General features: G+C 39.2%; 1 protein-coding gene across 9 annotated transcripts in view; it reads left to right on the top strand.

Annotated features, from left to right (window-relative positions):
- CTNNA2 (catenin alpha 2) overlaps positions 1–21,560 on the top strand; it is a 1,089,251-nt gene that overhangs the window by 398,835 nt on the left and 668,856 nt on the right. For all 9 annotated transcript variants that reach the window (XM_070573725.1, XM_070573723.1, XM_070573722.1 and 6 more), the window contains exon 7: positions 16,593–16,796. In XM_070573725.1, coding sequence (XP_070429826.1) covers positions 16,593–16,796 — 204 coding nt within the window. The remainder of the gene's footprint in view (positions 1–16,592; positions 16,797–21,560) is intronic.

Here is a 21,560-nt window from a genome sequence, read left to right as displayed (position 1 = left end):
ACTGCCTGGTACATGGTCAGCTCTCAATGAACATTTGTTGAATGAAAGAAAGAATGAATGAGTGACAGTACCTGCTGGATAGCAGATGAAGCAAAATGAGTCAGCCAGTTTAGCCCAAGGGTTATAATTGCTGTCAAAACTTGTTTACATTTAAGAAAGGAGACAAGGCATTGATAGTGCAAAACTGTTGACAATAATGATAATAATTACAATAATAAAATGGCCTTATGCTTTAATCTTTAGGTTTAATTCAATATATCTTTTATCTGGGACTTGGAGAACTTAAATAAAAGTCTTCAAGCCATCTGCCTGAGAAAGCTGCCGCTTGTGTAGCTTTCACTTCTCAGGTAACTGTTGTGAAGGCTAAGGCATCTCCTTTCTTAAACAACTTCTTCCTTCAAGGTCACATTCCCGTTGACTTTCCTGAATAATTCTATTTCACTTTATTTTTTTTCTTGCCTCCTTGACCGTTACATCTCCATCTCCTTGGCTTTCTCTTCTTTCCTGCCACCAAACTATGGCTTTTCCTTAGCGTTCTAGCCTTTAGCCTACTCGATTCTCAAGAAAGGGCCTCATGTGTTGGGTCCCATGAACTCCACATCTGTTGCTCTCATCCCACCCTCTGTCGCCGAGCTCTAGTCCTGTCTCCAACTGTGTATGTGACATATTAATATGGATGACTTCCGACATCAAAACATTCTCAGACTAAATCTAGTGTTTGTCCTCTGTCAAGCCTAACCTTTCTTGTTCTTGTATTTCTTGTTTAGCTAAAGGAACTACCTTTTTGAATGCGGCTATTCAATCCATAAAACTGAGTCCTATCCACTTTTGTCTGCAGTTAATCTGGAAATTCTATGAATACAGTTCCCTTTATAACTCTTAACTCTTCATCTTTATGACCACTGGCTTATTCGGGCCAATGTTATTTACCTGGATCATTGCAATAACTTCCTAATTGGCTGCCCTGCCCTCCTCCCCACTTCTTCCCCATATATTCCATCATCCCTGCCAGTCTTGCTTTTCCAAAATGCAAATCAGGTATTATGCATTGTTTACCAATGAAAGTCCACCTTCAGGATAAACTTTAAAGTTCTTAGCATGGCATCAAATCATTTCAGTAGGCCCTAACTCTCTCATTTCATATCCTCTCTTTTACTGCCTTCCATTCTATGTTCTACCATAATTAACTATTTTTTATTGTTCAGATGTACAATTACTGTTTCATTTACATGCTGCCTCTCATGGTATTTCCTCTGTCTGAACTTCCTTTCCTTTCTTATTTTATTTTTTCTGAGAGGAAGATTGGTCCTAAGCTAACATCTGTTGCCAATCTTCCTCTATTTTATGTGGGATGCTGCCACAGCATGGCTTGATGAGCAGTGTTAGGCCTGCTCCCAGGACTTGAACCTATAAACCCCAGGCCACTGAAGCAGAGCGTGCTAACTTAACGACTACGCCACTGGGCCAGCCCCTCCTTTCCTTTTTTTCACCTAATAAATTTATATTCATCCTTACTCAGGTAGTTTATTTTTTGAAACCTTCACTAATTCTTCCAGTAACTAAACCACTAGTCCTTCTATGTTACTATTACACTTTGTGCATATTAATGTTAAACATATTATTCTGTTTCCAGTTTCTGTCTCTCCAAATATGAGCAACAGGAGGACATAGACCAGGTCTCACTCATACTCTTATCTGCACGGTTAGCAGATAGACATTGAATAAATGTTTGTCGAATGGATACATAAATGAATATGCTCACTGTTTTGATCTTAGTGGCTATCTAGTTTATCCACTCATAATTTCTTCTCAGTCTTCTGGACTGTTGCCATATGCCACATCAACATCTCCACAATAGGCAATCCATGCCTTCGTGAACATTCTTTTGTGTTCCAATGGGCATTCATTGTCTTCTTCCTGGGATTAACCCTTTTTAGGTGACTGTTTTACAAAGAATCTATATAATTTAAATCATCAACAGATGTACATCAAAATCCAGAGTTCAACAAAGGACGTGACATCCTCATTAAGCACAAAGAATATTTTTCAAGCTATGCTATGTTTCTTGAAAAGCAATTAACGTATTGCACATTATTCCTGTGAGACACAAACTCTTTCCCATCTTAATTTGCCTGCTTAAAAATAGACAGAAAAAGATAGATGAGTTTACCTCAAGGTGTATTGCATTTCCCTTGCGTCCAATGAACCAATTTCCTTTTCATATTTGCAGAATATTGATACAATTATTCTTTCATCAGACATGAAATTTGAGTGTTTAACCAGTTTGTGGAAATCACCTAGTAATTTATTAGGTTGATAACAGCAATTAAATCATAATTGCTTCTGAGAAATATAAATTGACTTTTCATTTTAAATGGATAATTTAACATTCGAAACCACAGACACAGATTGTAGCTAATATTTGGGATAAGAAGTTTGTTTCTCCTACTATTAAACTTTAAAAAAATGTCAACCATTGATAATCCAGTTACTAATTATTCAGTTGCTGGATTATTTGGTTCATGTCATATCTTTATTTTTTCCCCTGGCTGTTTACTTTTTTACTGTTCAAGGATGTAATGAGGGAGAGACATGTGCCATGTTGGTAGGCTCATGGTTTTTTCAACTATTTAAGAATGTAAAAGTCATTCTTATCTTATAAACCATACAAAAATGGTTAGCAGGCCTAATGTGGCCCATGAGCCATTGTTTACTGACGCTGGTTTACTCAAACCTTCATATGAGACTTTCAAATGTCTGTGGAATTTTTATTTCTATGACACTGCTGCTTTCAATAACACCCCCTCTTCACATATACACACTCTATACTTATATGCACACATTAAGAATGCCTATTGGTTTAGCTTACACGGCATGAAAATGGAAAAATTTCCTTTTTTATTTTTATTTTTTTAATTTATTTTGGCAAGGAAGATTGGCCCTGAGCTAACATCTTTGCCAGTCTTTCTTCTATTTCGTATGTGGGTCATCACGATAGCATGGCTTGATGAATGGTGTGTAGGTCTGCGCCTGGGATCTGAACCTGTGAACGCTAGGCCACTGAAGTGGAGCATGCAAACTTAACCACTCTACCTCCCAGCCAGCCCAAGTAGTTTCTTTTTTAGATAAATCAGGATTAAGGATTTTGCAGTGGCAGTTCACCAACCAGAGGATTTGGCTGCCTCAGATAGTCTGCCTCACACTGACAGCAGAACTAACATTTGTCATCATGATAGGTAATGTGCCCCCACCCCTATAATTCTGAATCTCAAGCTCAGTGAGCCACATCAAATACCAGTGTAGACCAAAATGTGCATACCTAACTGAAGGGCCACCCACACATATTCATCTGCAAATTCTAGGTTCACTGTGGTGCCCTATTTTGCTCTAGAAGCCTTTTGATGAAAGTTGGAAAAAGAACATTTTTGTTCATGAACCCTAAATCTGCTAGTCAGCAAATATTAATCAACTACTTATGTGTGAAAGACTCAGCTGGGTGCAGTAGATGATACCAAAGTGTAAGGAAGGCATACTAATTGGTGATCTCTCTTTCTCTCTCTCTCTTTCCCTCTCTCCCTCTTTCTCTCTCTCTCTCGCATGTGCACACACACACACGCGCCACTCACAATGCATGGTAATCTTGGACAAGGGCCCAATGGATAAGCCAGGTGATAAGTGACGAGGAGTTCAGTAACTGGACTTACGGGAGAGAGCCTTGCAGAGAGTTGAAGATAGTCTTTCCTGAGTAGGAAACATGGGCTTCAGAGAAGCATGAGGTAGGAAAGGAATGAAATATTCAATAGAGAAGAAGTAATATCACAGTATGACAAGAAGCATACTGGGGTGGGGTGAGGCAGTCAGAGACCACTTTGGCTGGAACCAGAGGTTCCTGAGGAGAGAATGAAGAGGTTCATCCTGGGAGATGAAGTTTGAGAGGCAGAGACGAGTGTGAGATTGCTGAGAATCTTGAAGGCCAAGGATTTTAAATATGAAGTGAATAGATATAAGCTTATATTTCTTTAGGATATACTTGCAGAAAATGACATCCCAGATCTGAGGGTTGGATGAAAAATGCAACCCGTTGCATAGGTCCATTGAGAATTTTGACATATCTTACAAAAGGAATGATGGAAATAGAATTGGAGAACCACCAGTAAGATCGCAGCATCTATAAATTTTCAGTTGGTTGATGATTGTAGGTAAGTGGGGAGTTCTTGAAGATTTTGGGCCAGTGGGGTAATATGATTAAGCAGAATTTTAAGAATGGTCTGTTAGGGAAAAATAAATTATACAAGAAAGGAGGTCAATTTAGAATCTTGATAATGGAGTAGGTGGAGATGATAATGGCCTGAATAAAGGGCAGAGTATGGAGTAACAGTGGAAATATAAAGTATTACATAACAAGTAGCTAGTTCAAATGACTTGATTGTTAATATTTATTACTTCTTTGTGTTTTTTAGGAAATTGGCTCTGAACTAACATCTGTTGGAAATCTTCTGTTTTTTTTTGTTCCTCCCCAATGCCCCAGTACATAGTTGTATATCTCAGTTGTAGGTCATTCTAGTTCCTCTATGTGGTATGCCACCGCACCATGGCCTGATGAGCAGTGTGTAGGTCCATGCCCAGGATCTGAACTGGCAAATTCCAGGCTGCTGAAGCAGAGTGGGAGAACTTAACCACTTGGCCACCGGACTGGCCTCAAATATTTATTACTTATATGTGTCATATACTATTCTAAGCTCTTTATATATATTATTTAATTTTCTCAGCAACTCTGTAGTATAGATACTGCTATTATTCCTGTTTTACAAATGAAGAAACTGAGAAAGTGATCATTTAAGCAATGTGCTTACCAGGAGATACAGCTTCTACCTATAGGAAGAAGTTGAGGGAGTTGGAGCCAGGATTCTAATCCAAGCTGTACCATTTTAGATCTGGTCACAGATTACATTGATGCTTGACCTTTGAACAAAAGTGCCTAAGAGAACAAGGCTGCGAGCACATGGACTTTGGAATCAGAAAGATTCCTCCAGTGTTTCAGTGTGTGGGCTTCAGCAAGCCAATCACTCTGTGTGAGCAACACTCCCTTCCATTGTAAAGTGAGGATTTCTCATTGGTTCTACTTTCTCATTAGCACAGTAGGACAATGAAGTGAGACTATGGGTTCCCATCCCCTCCTGCTTCTGTGTTTCCTCGATAGAAATGAGAGTGTTAGGCTCTGGAGGAAGATGAAGAGTTCATTCTTACACGTTATAATTGATGTGATGATAGTCCAGCTGGCAATGTCCAGTGTGCCTCTGTAGATAAGGGCCTGGGCCTCAAGAGGGTCAGGACCGGACATGGAACTTGAGTTCTCGCTTACAAGCAGGAGATGGCCAAGGCACAGTAGTTCAGCAATCCGAGAAAGAGCGTATTGAGAGAACTTCTGAGAACAAGGAGCAGGACCTTGGGATATACTAGATACTGGGGTAAATCAAGGAAGAAGAACAGGGGAAGAGATGAGAGAAGGAGCAATCAGAGGAGTATGAGGAGAACCACAGTAAAGCTGGGTCTCGTTAAGCATAGGTAAGGCTTAATTTAAGGAGTGAATGATAAGTTGTGTTAAATACCTCACAGAGATCAAAGAGGATGAAGACTGAGTAAAAAAAGATGGCCAACAATGTAGAGTGCAAGGAGAATTAAGAGATCATATGCCTACTTTTTCAGCAATAGGGTAAAACCAGTTTTCTTTGTTTAACCATGTAAAGATTTGATTTGATTAAATGCATTTTGGACACTTGCTTTCCAATCAATCCATAATACAAAGCTAAGGATGATTACCTTTGCCCTGCTTTACTGTGATTAGTTGTTAACTAGTATCCTTGTCAGAGCCTGATACTTTGCTCATGAAATGTCCCGAAGCAGCTCAGCAACAGATGATGCAATTAGGGAAAATAAAACCAGCTTCCACTAGATGACACCATCCAGTAGGAGCAGCCCAGAGCTGGACTTCCTCACCCAGTTTTTTATCCATTACATTTGGTAAATAACTCTGTCTTCCTAAATATAAGTTTTTCCTCTCAAATGAAATTAATATGGCTTAGATAGATTTCTCTCTTTAAAAAACCATTAAATATCTAAGAATAAAAAGTGCTGTATAATTCTCAAGTCGTTATCTTTGTCATTTATTTCTGATTGAACTGGTTAATTACAAATAATATCTTAAGTAGAAAAATGGCATAATTAGGTTATTTTTAAGAATATGCCTGAGAAGAAAGAGTAAGAAATCAATAAGATACTATGCAATTTTAAAATTAAGGCAAGTCTAAAATGCAGGTTAGAGTTTTTCTGTAGCTTAATAAAAAATAGATGATTAAAACTCAATATCCTTGGTATTTTCCATTCCAAATGTTACCCCAATTAGGCCAAGAGAAACTCTTCATGTAAAGATAGAAAGATTCTCACTGGGAGAGCTTGGCACAGAATGAAAAAGATGAAAATGTATCTGTGTTAATTATTGATACACTACAGGGAGAATAAGTGTTTAAAACTGAACAAATAACATGCTTTTGATTTAGACACCTCAGTTAATTTATTAAAATGGTCTTGATTTATGCTTTTATCCCAGAGTTCAGTCTTTAAAAGAAGTATTTAAAGCATTCAGAGCCAGAATTATGCTCGTGCCTTGTTTTCAGTAGATGTCCTTCATTCTCAGTTTTCAGTGTTGTAAAATTCCATTTCTTTTTCTCCTTCTATAGGCATTTTAATGGGAGACTGAGAGAGACTGCCTCAGGGGTTACTAGTCAAATATTTTTAACTGGATAACAGGCATTTCCTAAAGAACACTGTAGTGAATAGTTAATAGGTATTACAGGGACTTGTTCCTTTGTTGGTTTTGTTTTGCATTCTATCAGTGCAGCAAAATACTACAATAAATAAAATTAAATGCCGTTAACAATTCTTGATCTCATGAGGACTCTCTGTGACCTTCTGTGACCAAGACCATTTCTAAAATGCCAAGATGGCATGAAGCTCTAAGCTAAACTGTATCTTGGATTTCTCTAGGCATGCTCAGTCATCCTCAGATTTCACCGAGGCTAAGGCACCACTACCTCCAGACCACATGGCTTTGTACTCCTTCTTCATGTTGCAAGAAACAGAAGGACTCTTGAATTTTATACTTGGGAGAAAGAGGGAGGGAGGAAGCGCTGTGATATCAATGAAACATAAAACCTACTAGTGATACCCCAGGACAGGGCAAACTGCACAATTTAAATGTGCAGAGGTAAATAGGACCATGGGTGATGATAAAGGTGCAAGGGAAAGGAAGTGAAGACATGTGCACATTGTTGCCTAGACCTGGGAAAAGCACAGAATAATTAAAGGAGAAATATTCCCTCACTTAAACATGCATAGTCATTTAGGTCTTCTGTTTTTCCTTGCTTTAATTACTCCATATCAGAATGATATATTCCTTTAGAAGAATGAGTTTGACTAATGTTCCCTTCCTCTATGAGATTTTTTTTTAAGAACTTTAAAAAATGAAAGTGAATGGCTATGTAAGGGCATGTTGACATTTATTTTACTTCTGCTTGTTTGATTGGAAATAGTTATGTTGGACGGCAGGTGGTGAGGGTCTGGTGTGTATGAGTAGTGCAGCACAATTTATTATTTTCCTTAGTTGCTACCTTGAACTTTGAAGGTAGTAAAATCCAGGACACATTCATCTTCCAGGGTTGTCACAAACAACAAAGAAAACTGCAAGACTTTCTCATACCACTAGCATTTGCTTTTTCCATGTTTATAAGGTTAGACTTTGGAAAACAAATTATTAAATCAGTCCATTCTTTATATTATCAAATTGTTTTCTTCACTGTCCTTTTTTGGCATTTTGAAAGTTCTTTATACATTTGAAATGACTAAGTAGTTTTCTAGAGGGTCTCACTAACATTGAACGCCAGAAAACTAAAGATAAATAAGATTTTCCCCCAGTCTTTAACAAGCAGTTTCTTGGCTATTAAGGAAAAAGAACTTCACCTTCCTCATCTGTGTGTTAAGAATCTTGGGTACTTAATCTGTGAGTATAAAACCACTCCAGTAGTGTTATGTGTATGCCTTTATAGCATACAACAAGTTAAACACATTACTTTTATGCTTTAGATATTACCAGGTATGCCAGTCTTGCTCAATTACTGCTTTGAGTGCAATTAGATACAAATTCAGCTGGATGGATGGATAATTCCTAGCCAAAGAAAGAATAAGATATATTTGTCTTTTCCTTCTTGGTAGAAAAAGTGTATTATAATACCTGCTGACCAGTTTGAAACCAGTGAGAAATTAAAATTAGGATAAAGTAGCATTTTAGAGCTTGGTCTTTGTAGAGCTAGCTTTGCTTGGTCATTGTTCAGTGTTTTTCATATTTTCTTAACACGTGAAAGAATCAGTACTACTGCTACTTTTGTGTCTGAGATGGGAAAATGGCTGTTCCATTAATTTCCTCATGGTGATTGACATCACGTGTGCAGGAAGATACAAAAGGGAAACAATGTATTATAGCGGCTAGATCATAGACTCTGGAGCTAGAGGGCACGCATCCTGATTCCATCTCTGCCCTTTGCCTTGTGTGTGCCTGGACAATTATTCATCTCTCTGAGCACATTCCCTGCTATATCTAGTTGACATCTAGCCGTGTTTTTTTGTGTGTGTTTTGTTCTGTTTTACGATTCTTGTTATTGTAAATTTGGTCTTCCAATTGGATATTCCTTGAATATATCAAGGGAATCGACTGCATATTAATACAAGTGACTTCATGAAAAAAACTTTTTAATTTGCAGTAATTTTTTTGGCTGATTCTCATTTTTTCCAAGTAGACAGCTATAACATCTGAAATCAGAAATAGTTTTCAACTTCTCCTTTCTAATTCCAGTGCCATTTAGTTCTTCCTTTTTTCTAGTTGTATTTTCTAGAACCTTCAGAAAACATTAAATAATTTGTTATGAACTTGAAAATATTTTTGTTTTGTCTCAATATTACTAGTTTGCTTCTTTTACTTTCCATTGAGCCTGATGTGGCTTTTGGATTAAGATATTTCTAAATAAATAAGTTCAGTAGGGGCTGGCCTCGTGGCCGAGTGGTTAAGTTCGTGTGGGCCCCTTTGGAGGCCCAGGGTTTCGTTTGGATCCTGGGGGCGGACATGGCACTGCTCATCAGGCCATGCTGAGATGGTGTCCCACATAGCACAACTAAAAGGCCCCACAACTAAAATATACAACTATGTACTGGGGGGATTTGGGGAGAAAAAGCAGAAAAAAAGAAGATTGGCAACAGTTGTTAGCTCAGGTGCCAATCTTTAAAAAAATAATTACAGTACACACACAGATATACACACATAAGCACACAGTTTATCATCAGTAACTTCCTAACTTCCAAATTCAATGGACAATTTTAGTCTTGATCTTATTTGCCCTCTTTGTAGAATTCCCTGTTGTTCTCCCTTGTGAACTATGGACATACAATCTCCTGGATCTAGTCAAATCTCTCTGACCCTTCTTTTCTGTGTCATTTGTGGGCTCTTTCTCTGTTACACATTGAGGGTTCCCCATGTTGTTTCTTGGGCTCACTACTCTTCTCCTTTTGTTAATTCTCCTTGGGATATCACATCCATTCTCATGGCTTCAACTCCTGCTTTTATTCTGATAATCCTAAATCTTTACAGCTGGCCCATTTTCATACACTTGTAATCAATTTCCACCACGCTTTTCCACTTAAATGAATCAAAGTCACCTAAAGCCTGCTCTTCTTCACCTGTTATCTATCTCAATTGTTCAAGGTAAGCAAATACTTTCTTAAATGGCCAATAGTAAATATTGCAAGCTTTGTGGGCCATACAGTCTATGTCTTAACTTTTCAACCCTGCCATTGCAGTGTGAAAATAGCCATGGACAGCGTGTAAATGAATAGGCCTTACTGTGTTCTAATAATTTACAAAATAGGAGGCTGACACCCAGGATATGCATGCTGATGCCTGCATTGTTGATGTTGCCCATGCTGTAAATTTGGGTTTCTGTCTTTGACTCCTTCTTCATTGTCATAGTCTGTATATCAACAAATTTTGCAGATTGACATTCTAAATGTGTCCCAATATGTGCCTTTCTCTTTATCTGTACAAACACAATCTTGTACTCTCCCCATCATTCTTTGGGGCTCTGAAGGCTTGGTAATTGCTCCCCCGTCTTTTACTTCTAGTCCTGCCAAAGCTAACTTCCCTAACTACCAGAGAAAACTTTCTAAAACCAGACAGAATTATGCCACTCTTATGTTTTAAACTCTTGATGACTCTTCATCGTTTAAAGGGGTTCACAAAGTGAAAGCTGCTCAGCATGGCATAGAAGTCTCTTCTGGACATGGCTGTTTCTCTCCTCAGCAATGATGTCTCCTATTTTTTTTTTTTTTTGTCTGTGTAGGTCCTTGGAGAAACAAATGTCAAGATAGATGGGATTAGATGTGTAAGGAAGAATTGCCTGTGAAGCATAAAGTGGGAGAGAAGCAGCAGAAATATGTTGAAAGAGATTTTTGACTGCAATGTTGGTCAAACACCTGTGAAAGGAGAGCAAGGAAGAAAGAGGCCCTGGGTAGGAAGAGCCTCAGCGCAGTTCTGAGAAGGTCTGGGTCAGGCCGGTGGGGAGTCCAGAGCAGGAGCAGAAGTTGCCTGTCAGAGAAGTGAAGTCCTCATTAGGCAGGAATGGCCTGACTATGCTCAGTGATTGACAGGGCTTGCCTGGGGTCAAGTGTGGCTCCTTGTTAAATTGTGGTGGATCTATAGGTGCAGTAGATAGAGACAGTCAGTTGACTATGCTCGCACAGAAGTTTCTCTTAAAGGAGAGTTGCTTGGGGCACCTCCACGGCACCATACCTGTGACTTCACACTTTACACTTCAGCTTCAATAAACCTTTTAGAATACTTTTCATACGCTGTGATATCTTTCACTTCCATGCATTTGTTCTCACTTCCTGTTCTGTCTGCATCGCCTCGTCTTGCCCCTGACTTTTCTTGGCCAACTGCTTTTCACTCTTGAAGTCTTAGCTGAGGAATAATCTCTTCCTGAAAGATTTCTTTGGTGACCTCCTACTTCCCAACTGTGTGGATTGCCATCACTCAGTCATTCCTTAACATCACTGGTGTATTTCCCAGATTACAATTGGTTGCACGATTTTGTTTTTATTTTTGATTAGACAGTGGACCTCTGGAAATAAGGGATTGTTCTGTCCATGCCCTCAGACACGCACAGTAACTGGCACCCACTTGTTTAATAGATGTCTATACTCTCGATTATCCCTTGGAAAGGCAAAGTGACCCAGATGTGAAATAAAAGACAGTATGACAGATAATACTTATGCCATTATTTTTGGTTTAGGAGAGTTTCATAGTTTTTTTAAGTAAGAAATATATGTGTATATTTTTAAAGATTGGAACCTGAGCTATCATCTGTTGCCAATCCTCTCTTTTTTTTCCTTCTTCTCCCCAAAGGCCCCCAGTACCTAGCTGTATATTCTAGTTGTAGGTCCTTCTGGCTGTGCTATGTGGGATGCCACCTCAGCATGGCTTAATGAGCAGTGCTAGGTCTGTGCCCAGGATCCAAACCTGCAAAACCTTGGGCTGCTGAATTGGCATGCGTGAACTTAAACTACTGAGCCATGGGGCCAGCCCTGAAATATATTTTTATAATTATGATTTATTAGGCTCATTTCAACTGAAATCTGATTCAGTGGAAGGAACACTGGGCTTAAAGCCAAAAGAGCTCTGTTCAAATCCTGGTGTCCTCATTTCCTAGCTAAATGACCATGGGGCAATGTCTCGGGCATCATTTTCCTCTTCAGTAAGATGGAGACAGTAATTTCAAGGATGCAGACTTGTTGACCTCTCAAATCATTTGCAATGCATTCAACTTCTTGCTTTAACAGAGGACTGTCTGCTGCTTCCTATTGTATCAGAGCTTCCATCAAGCTTAACTCAATGTCCCGTGATTGTACTGAAGTTTTACATCACATACTCCTTGTAGAGAGGATAGATGATAGGTGCGATTTAAAAGCAGTATTCTTCTAACAATTGTCTGTATGGTGAGTACAGTTAAATGTATTATTCTGGGAAGTAGTTTTGAACTATATGGTCTCCTGAATTATTTCAAGTTAAAATTTTTATAGAGTTCAACATTGGAAAAAATGGGAGATCAATTATGTGGGACTAGAGAGACCGTTACAGCACTGACTCGATGGCCAAATAGGATCCTAGCCTCCTGTACTTGGCAGTGAATTATTGTAGCCGCTATCTTTATGGCCATGCTTTCCAATGGCCACTCCATAAACTGTAAGATTGAAAACAATAATTTTTTAAAGTAAAGATGTTAATAAAAAATAAGAGAAGTAAAAGTCACAAAACACAAAATATTATGCAAATCAAATAAGCAGAATGAAAATAGACAAAATACAAAGAAATTAAAGTCTTATTTAAGAAAAGAAGACAAAGATAAAGAAATGTAGGCCCACAATTTTAAAATAAACTAAAATGACAGTATATGATGGAACTAAAAGATCAAAAGGATAAAGAGATTAAATGAGCTTTAAGAATGCAAGCAAGAGACTTAGATATTTAAAATGTAAAATCTCAGTGGATTAAAATAAGTCAGTACAGTTGGAAGCTGCCTAAAATTCTCTCGCAGGAGCATATCTCTGTCATAAAGGGAGAGACAGGAAGGCTTGGCCTTGCTCTCTCTGGCACTGGCATGTTAGCCATTTGAAATATTCCATCAGTGACCAGGGAGGGGAGTTTTGATCCTGGACGCTGCTGCTGATGTGCCCCTTCCGACCAGCAGAGGGCAGCCGCACAGAGAAGTGGGGCCAGGCTGAGCTGATGCAGGCAAATGAGGCGATGTGTTTGCTCCGCTGAAATGACCCTGAAGAGAACCTGCCTAGGTGTGTGTTTTTAAGTCACTCCCAAATAATGCAGAAGCAGATACTCCTCCCACACTCCACTTTGCTTTTCATTCTCTGTATTTCTTGCTCAGGATTCAGCTCCAGGAGTTTGTTTTTTTCCTATTACTTTAGCAACTGTAGAATAGAAACTGTGGAAACTGTCTTTTCCTCAGGCCCTTAGGCCCCTGGCTTCATTTTTTTTCTCATTCTTTTCTCATTTCCTAAAGCTGGTTTGAGATCTGGCCAGTTCTCAGAACACTCCCCCACACACCCACCCACACCCCATGCCCACTCCCATCCTCACACACACATCCCCATTCACCCATTAAACACAACTGAAACCCACCCACTTATAGATAAACGAACACAGGCAATCCGTACCCCCATATACACACAAGCGCACAGATACCCGTGGGCACGTGGACACTGCCCTTCACCTTTATGCATCTTCTCTCCCCTGAGTGGCTTCTCCTCACCAGCCTTCCACATCCATCATTGCAGGGCTTCCCATCTCCACCACAGATATAGGTTGAATATTGTAAATTTATTGTTTCTTTTCCAGGGAGATTTTTTTAAAGCTTTTCCCCTGTGATCTATAAATAATGAATAATTCCATTAGAAAAGTGATGAATAGTGTAACTTTTATGCAGAGTTTTTCAAGCTCAATGTTTCAGTGCATTTACTTCTCAACAGCCCCGGGCCATGTCATGTTGAATGCTCGTGCGACTGACACTGCAAATTCTCTCTTCCCACATTTCCCAAAGTGTGTTCCTTGGGTTCTCATAGATAAAGTGTGCATTTTAAAGGAGACCCTCTCTGTGCTCAAATAGGTTTGAGGAATGCTACAGTAAACTGACTCCTTTAATGCAGAACTCCCCACAGCATTTCATGTGATAATTTGCTCTGGGCCATGCAGTGTTTCCAAAACATATTTGGCCAGGGAAACTTATGTTTTCATCAAAACATTACATCTTTAAGCTCAGTGTTCCATGGAAAATAATTTAGGAAGTAATGTTCTAATGACAGTAGTACATTTTGCTCTGTGCTGCAGAGAAACTAGTTTACAACTGCCCTCATTGAAGAGTTCAAATTTACCTCAGTATATTTCCATCAAATTGGTACTGCTTTATATTTTTAGTCCCAAAGAATAATAAAAATCTATCCTGGAGCCAATATATAATTCTGAAGGGTCTCCTGAAACCTCAAAGCAGAACAAATAATTTTTATTACATTTTATGTTAATATGATTTTCTGTACAAGAGTTCTTTGAAAGTCAATAATCTTTATAAAGGAAAAAAGCCTAATTATATTTTGACCAGGTGTTTCTTTAATTAGAATATCAGTACTTAATGCATGCTACATCGTAAGTAAAATTACCATAAATGCATCAACTGAAAAGCAGTAGAAAGAAAGACGGAGCTAGAACAAGAGAGAATTCAAATGGATCCCGCTGAGAAGAGTCATTGCCGATCAGCTCTTGTGCAGATGACACGTGTAGCAGGAACACCTATGCTCCCCTCTCAGCTTTCCTTTGATAATCTCACCTGTAATGATGGACTCTGCAAAGCCATCCTCTGCACTGAGGCCTCCACAGGATTTTTGGACACTGTTTGGAGGATTACTATGGCACAAGGGAGAGGGTCTGAGGGACACTATTCTGAGTTAAGTAAAAATCATCCTCTTTCTAAGATCTAAGAGAGTGCAAGTGTGAAGGTGATCTTCATACCAAAACCAGCCACAGAATAGCTCATCTCCTGTTTGCACGACTCCATGCATTTGCCCTCTAAACAAGAAGAAATTTTGATCAATGAGTAATTTCCTTGGAAACCTAAGATTCCAGGGGACTTCAGTCCTGTCTGTGTTTAGTGTGTGCTTCTTTCTTTCTAAGTCGCCCTCTGCTTGCACTCATTCCTCAGGACTGCATTGTCCTTGTTTTGGAAGGATCTGTCTGCTATGGAGACTTGCATTTGAGAAGGAATCCGAGAATCAGAGCCACTGATGCTGGGAGCACAACCGTCAACAAATACTTAGGAACTTTGGAGAGTTGGGGAAAACCTTCCTAGAGCACATACTCGGACCTATTTTGTAATAACTAAGAAGTTATTTTATATTTCACTAGACAAAAATCACATAAGTGTCTTTTATGCTCTCCCCTCTCCTTTTAGCACTAAGCACTCCAGCAGGCACAGAGTATGTACTCAGCAGTTGGCAGATTGTCAATAGTATAGCTCCGGCTCTCATTTGATTTTCTTATTATATTTGTAGATATGGTAAATTGTGTTTTCTAACCTTATGCGTACATATATATTTCTTAATTTGATGAACATTTAAGAGCAGATGAACATCAAAGAAAATGGTAATAGAATGGCAATTCACCATAAGATCCTAGAGTCGGAAGATCGTTTACTCCATCACCACTACTCTGGTCCTTGCATCTCTGTGTGCACCTTCAGTGAAGATGAGCATACTATTTCCTGCAGCAGGTCATTCCACTTGGTTAACCTTGTTAGGATGATCTTCCTTGTTTTGAGCAGAAAAAGCCATTGGGCAAAGTCAGCTTTGCCTCTCTATTTCATGCAGTTAGTTATCTAACCAACACACTTCATCAGTCTTGCCACTCCCTTGACTTACTGGGAATATTCTCCAGGTTCTGCTCCTATCCCTCTGACTACCTTTTCTATCTTCTTTTCTCATTCTCATCTTTCTACATAGTCTTGGAAACTGATATTAACTGGGTCTTCTTTGGTCTACTCTTCTTGTTCTATTTACTTTACTAGTATGCCATTCACTACCTTGTGTCCAAATACCTGCTCCTTCTACAGGCTGCTATATCTTCTGAATTCTGGATGCATATTTCTGTCTAACCCTGGTCATCTGCCCCTACATGTTTCCAGGCTCCACAGACTTAGCAGGGGCCACACTAAGCTTAAATTCTCTGTGACACCTTCCTTTTAGGAAACATCACTAATTTTCCTCTTATCTATGCTCCTTCAGAACATTTCATACCACTATCAGGATACTGTCAGTTAATTGTGACAAACCACACACACAGAGACGCACAGACATTATGAATCCTTTCCTAGAGCACTAGTTTTCATACAAATATTAGTTCCTAGTAGGAAGTGACCTGTACTGTCTATGCCTGTTGGATGCTATTTGCCCAAGTTTCAAAAGGCATCCTGCCATGAGACTGTCTGCTTTTCATGAGGTGGATGTGATGTGTACATCGGTCACCACTAACGCATCCTGAAGTTGTTGGTTACACATTATGTTCTAGCTCTGGGGCTCTCAAATCTTCCCATGATCCCTGAAAGTGCTGCACTGAAATGTGCTTTCCTCGAAGACAGCAAACTTAAAAAAAGCCAAGTGAGTGTCACAATTTCATTTGAAAACTCTTCAATGAGATAGCCTTTGCCAAGAACACATTCTTAAAACAAGATGTGCTGTTTTGTCCCTGAAGATGAGATTTAGGGCAGAATATCTTACAGAACATTGCTACTGTGTCAAGGCCTCTTTAGAATTTGTCTAAGTAACCAGTTTCTTCTCCACAGAGAAGTCCCCGCCTCCCATATTGCTGGTTTAGAAAACAGGGTGCAAAGTCAATCTTCTCTTCTCTGCTGATTTTTTCATTGTTCGGCTTTCAGAATAAGATAATCCTGGACCCCATGACGTTCAGCGAGGCCAGGTTCCGGCCGTCCCTCGAGGAGAGGCTGGAGAGCATCATCAGCGGCGCGGCGCTCATGGCCGACTCGTCCTGCACCCGCGACGACCGGCGCGAGAGGATCGTGGCCGAGTGCAACGCCGTGCGTCAGGCGCTCCAGGACCTGCTCAGCGAGTATATGAATAACGTAAGTCCTGGCCTCCCTGCTTGTGGCTTGGGGAATGCTGGAGTGTGATCTTGTGGCTCTCAGGAAAGCATGCATAGTCTGAAAAGAGGACAGGGGCTCCCCAGAGAGAGTCAGCCAGGTGAAACCGAAGGATCACCTTGGGAGAATCTGCGTCCTGATTTGATCTCGGAATGAATTTTTAGTGTGGAAGAGATTTTTTAGGAAAACTTTGGCTTTTTACTTGAGTGATTTCTTGGTCATTTTAGTGTATGGCCTTTGATTTAGGTAAGATTTCAATTGGTCAAAGTAGGTGGTTGATGGAAATAATTGAGGATCACCGAAGTCCTCCTTTACAGTGAGCATTTTCAAAGCCAAGGATAGCTATAGATGCTAGTCTTCATCCCTAAGAGGCGTTAATAAGCATAGCAAGTTTTTAAATGTTTGTACATGGTTGGTTAAGGTGGAAACGTTCTAACTGCAGTGAAATTTGGAGGAACTTTATTGATCCATTGTGCAATTACAAACTCTTATAAGAGTGAGTCTTCAAGTTTTCAAATGGGTGTTGGCGGCATCTAGTGGTACTGCAGCACAGACAATAGGTGGCCACTCCCACAGTTGTAAAATGTGATGATGCTTGTGTACCTGAAAACTCTATGAAGGAGATGAAATCCATGTTCTTTGTTTTGAAAGGTACTAAATTATGTTTTATTGATTTGCTACATTTGTTCAGCTGAGGTGGTGGTGTTGATGCCCAGTGCTTGCAACCATGAATGAGGTGGAGTTCCTCTTGTCCTGGACTCCTGGGTTTGAGAGAATTCAGCAGAAAGCGAAAAAATGTAGGTTAAGTGAGGTCTTGACATTACATGTTGAAGGAATGCCCTGGGTAGTGGTCAGGCAGGGAACAGGACACTGCAGATCTGCTCACAGCTTTGGAAGCCCATGCCAGTTCCTATTAGAATACCCTGAGACAATGCTGAGGCAAAGCAGTCAACCTATGTTCTTCCCTCCAGCTGATTTTTCTTACCATTCCCATCCCTAACTGATGTGCCGCCCATGGGTCCAGCCAGGTGTCAGCATTGACAGGAACAGTGCTGCTCCTGCCAGACTCTCCAGAGAACTTTGATCTAGAAAAGAAAAAGATGTAGAATGCCCTACAAACTAAAAACCAAAATCTCTTCCCTTTCTATGACCCTTCAGATTCTTTGATTTTGGAAGACTTGCCCATTTTCAGCACACAAAGAATAAGGTGTGGCTGCCTCACGTGGTACCCCGCTGCTTAGGAGGACCTCTGCTTAGGACACTGGATGGCCAACACTGTGATTTTGTCCTATGGGTGCTGTGCAAGGGAAAGCTAGAAATGTTAATTGCCGGTATCTCTCACCCTGAGTGAATCTTCTGAATAGCAGATGTGACAGAAAAGAATGCTTATAAAATCTGGGATTCTGTTTGTTTGTTTTTTTAACAGAATGGCAACAGGTTAATTAGTGGTATGCAGAATTTGGTTTTATATTAAGGCATGCTAATATTCCTGTCAATGAAGAGTTATTGACAAAGACAGAAGTAGAAACTACAGAGATCACAGTGGTGGTGAAGATCTCAATATAAATAAATCAGAAAAAAGAAGTATGTTCTTGTGAATAGAAATCACAGAATGTGATTAAAGAAGAGTTGATCAAGATGTGACATGCAATTTTCAGTTTGGTGTCTAGAATCCTGTCAAGCAGTTTTTTTCTTTCAGTGTAAACTCATACTGATCAGCAGAGCTGATGGATTTTTGTATTTTATTGACTCCAGGTGCTTGTTTTTCTGTTCTCAACCTTGTGATGCAGGAATGTTTTGTATTTTTATTGAAAACTTGGTGTCTACTTTGATATGGTTATAGATAACACATAGGTGGGTATAGTGCTTAAATTTCAAAGTGTGCAAATTCTATTCACTTTGAACCATCAGGATCAAAGGCTGCAATAAAACATCTCCTGTTGACTTTTGTATAAACTGTATAAAATTTACTTGGACTTCACACTTCCTTGGTGATTTCAAGAATTAGATGTAGCTAGACCAGCTCCATAATCCCTGTCCAGTGCACTCATTTCTACTGCCACAATATCAATTTATTTTTACTTTGGTATAACATGTATTAGTATAAAAAACATACACATCTATGCCTTGACTGAAAAGTCTATTGTAATTAATGGCAACCAATAACTTAGCCAATTGTGACTAGACTGTTATAAGTATTTTTAAATTTTATAAACTTTGGGAATAAAAGTAATATCAAATTATCACTCTGCCGATTTTCATCATACTGTGCTGTGCAATATCATTAGGATAAGTAAGTCATTAGATTGAGGAGAAAATATTTAAATCTTGGCATAACTGACACATCTGGATTCTCAAAGTCTCCTGTTTTGTCCCTGATGAAGATTCAAATTATGATGCTCACTTGTAGGCAAAGCTGTTCTAAAATCATAGACTTGCCAAGCAGTGTGGAATGGAGGGAAGTGGAGATTGGAGAGAAGAGCTGTATACTAAATGATCCAGGAAAAGCAGTCTCCGTGGGGCATGGGCCATGATTTAGCCACATGGCTTACACTGAGCTCAATAGGATGTCAGTTGTGTATCAGATATTTCCACAAAGGTATATGCAAATTAATGAATGTGTGTGATTTGAAGATGTAACAAAAATTGTATACTTGAAAGAAACTGTCGTATGGGAAGAAAGGGTTGAGTAAACAGATGCATGTGGCAAAAATGATGATCACAGAGTGTGCTAGAAAAGACTATTGAAATAGTTTTAGGAAAGACCTAGGGTGGCCTTAATTTATTTTATCAAGTTTATGATATAACCCAAAGTGAGAATATTCCCTTTAAATAGAACATCATTGTCGTACATATGTGGAGATTAGTGGGTAGAGAGAGACTCTGTTTCAAAAGGATGCATGGCCTTTGGATCAGTGCCATCCGCATGGTTGTTGGAGTATTATGCTGAGGACTATAAATAGTTCTAAATTATAATGAAGACATAAACGTTTCTCTGGAACTTATAATTTTATACAACTCTTTTCTGTGGCATTAAAACTCTTTTTTCATAAAAAAAATCTTAAAAATGACCCCATGATAGAAAACATTTAAACATGGTATTTTATTGATAAGAATTTTGTGATGAATCCAAATATAGAATACTGTATTAATTCAACAAATATCTATTGTGTGTCTGGCTACTTTGTGCCAGGCACTGTTCTAGGCATCTGAGGATACAGAAGGGAGCAAAATAGACAAAATTCTCTGCTTTCATGGAGTTTACACTGTAGTTGGTGGAGACAGACAATAAATAAATAATTTAAGCAAGAGTTATCTCAGATACTGATAAGTGAAAGGGGGAGATATAAAACCTGGCAGACAGGACACATGGAGTGGAGCTGTTAGTAAGGATGATGTGGAAGGGGTTCATTGAGAAGACAACATTTGGTTAAACCATTGCTTCTTAAAGACGTTTTGGAAATGAGGAAGTAAAGACCACTTGAGGTAGAAGGAGCAGAGCAGCAAGGTCAAGTGCCTTGGTGTGAGAGGGTACTGGGGTGCCTGAGGATCATGTGGAGGCTCCCGTGACTGTTACAGTTCAGTGGGGAGTAGCAGGAGTTGGGGTCTGCAAGGTGACAAGGTGTCAGGTTAGTCAGGGCCTTGTGCACCATTATTTGGAATTTGACTTTTACTTTTAAGGGAATGGAAAAGGCCAATGGAGAGTGTTGGGCAGAAAACGCCTTGACTTGGGCATTGAGGACAGGCCATAGGGAGTGCAAGGGGTGAACGAGCAGGAGGACAGATGAGGAGACCCTGGAATAATTCACGAGAGGATGGTGGCTTGGGCCAAATGGTAGAAGTAAAATGCTCAAATTCTGACATACTTTTAACAAAGTTGCTTACACAGTAAACAGTAGAAGAATGTGTCTGTTTTGTGAAGATAAAATGGACAATGGGCAGTGTGAATGACAGTTGCAGCCTTGTCACCCTAATGTGATATCTTCATTGATGTCTTCATTTGGTTTTGGTTGCACAGAAATTCTCATTTGCTCAGATGTGCTAACAATTTGTAAATAGCTCATGTTGCAATGCCCAGATACTCTGCTAGAGAGATTGCGTTTGAAAAGGGAATTAAGTAGAAAAATTTTATTTCAAAGTTGTATCACCAAAAATTACCAAGTATGATATACATTCTAATAAACATAAAAGACTAGAAAAATATAATACTTATTCTAAGTACTAAAACTAACAGTAGAACAATAAGGAGATGCGTTAAACCATTACTTCTTTGTGCACAATTCACTGTTAGGCCTTGGAGGGAAATGTGGTGGGCAGACATGTCTGGACCTTGTGTGTCGTGGTGCTGTAAGCCTGGTTCCATTTTCTGTACATAGATCCTCTGTGTTGCTCTATATTGCTTTTTTAAAGACTAATGCAGAACTACAATTTTCTTAAACAATCATACAATTAAAGTTTAGCTGTTTGCACAATAATGACAGAGAATCGGGTGGCATGAAGTAATGACTTGCAGGTCTCTGCTATGTTAAAATATGTCAGGTTATTTTTTAACTGCATTTTATAAATAATTAGAATTATATATTTTTACAAAATGCTTGAATCCAACTTTTTCAAACCTCTCGAAGCGCCTAAGTGGATCCTTGGGGATAATTTGTAAACCACTAATGTAATGCATGTGTTAAAAACACATGAGGACAAATTGATGTGGGGACATGGACACATATGACAAGTGCCTGAAGGGTCATT

This window comes from Equus przewalskii, chromosome 14, assembly GCF_037783145.1.
Source record: "Equus przewalskii isolate Varuska chromosome 14, EquPr2, whole genome shotgun sequence".
NCBI lineage: Eukaryota > Metazoa > Chordata > Mammalia > Perissodactyla > Equidae > Equus > Equus przewalskii.
The sequence above is the reverse complement of the archived record's forward strand: the minus strand, read 5'-3'. Positions and strand labels throughout refer to the sequence as shown.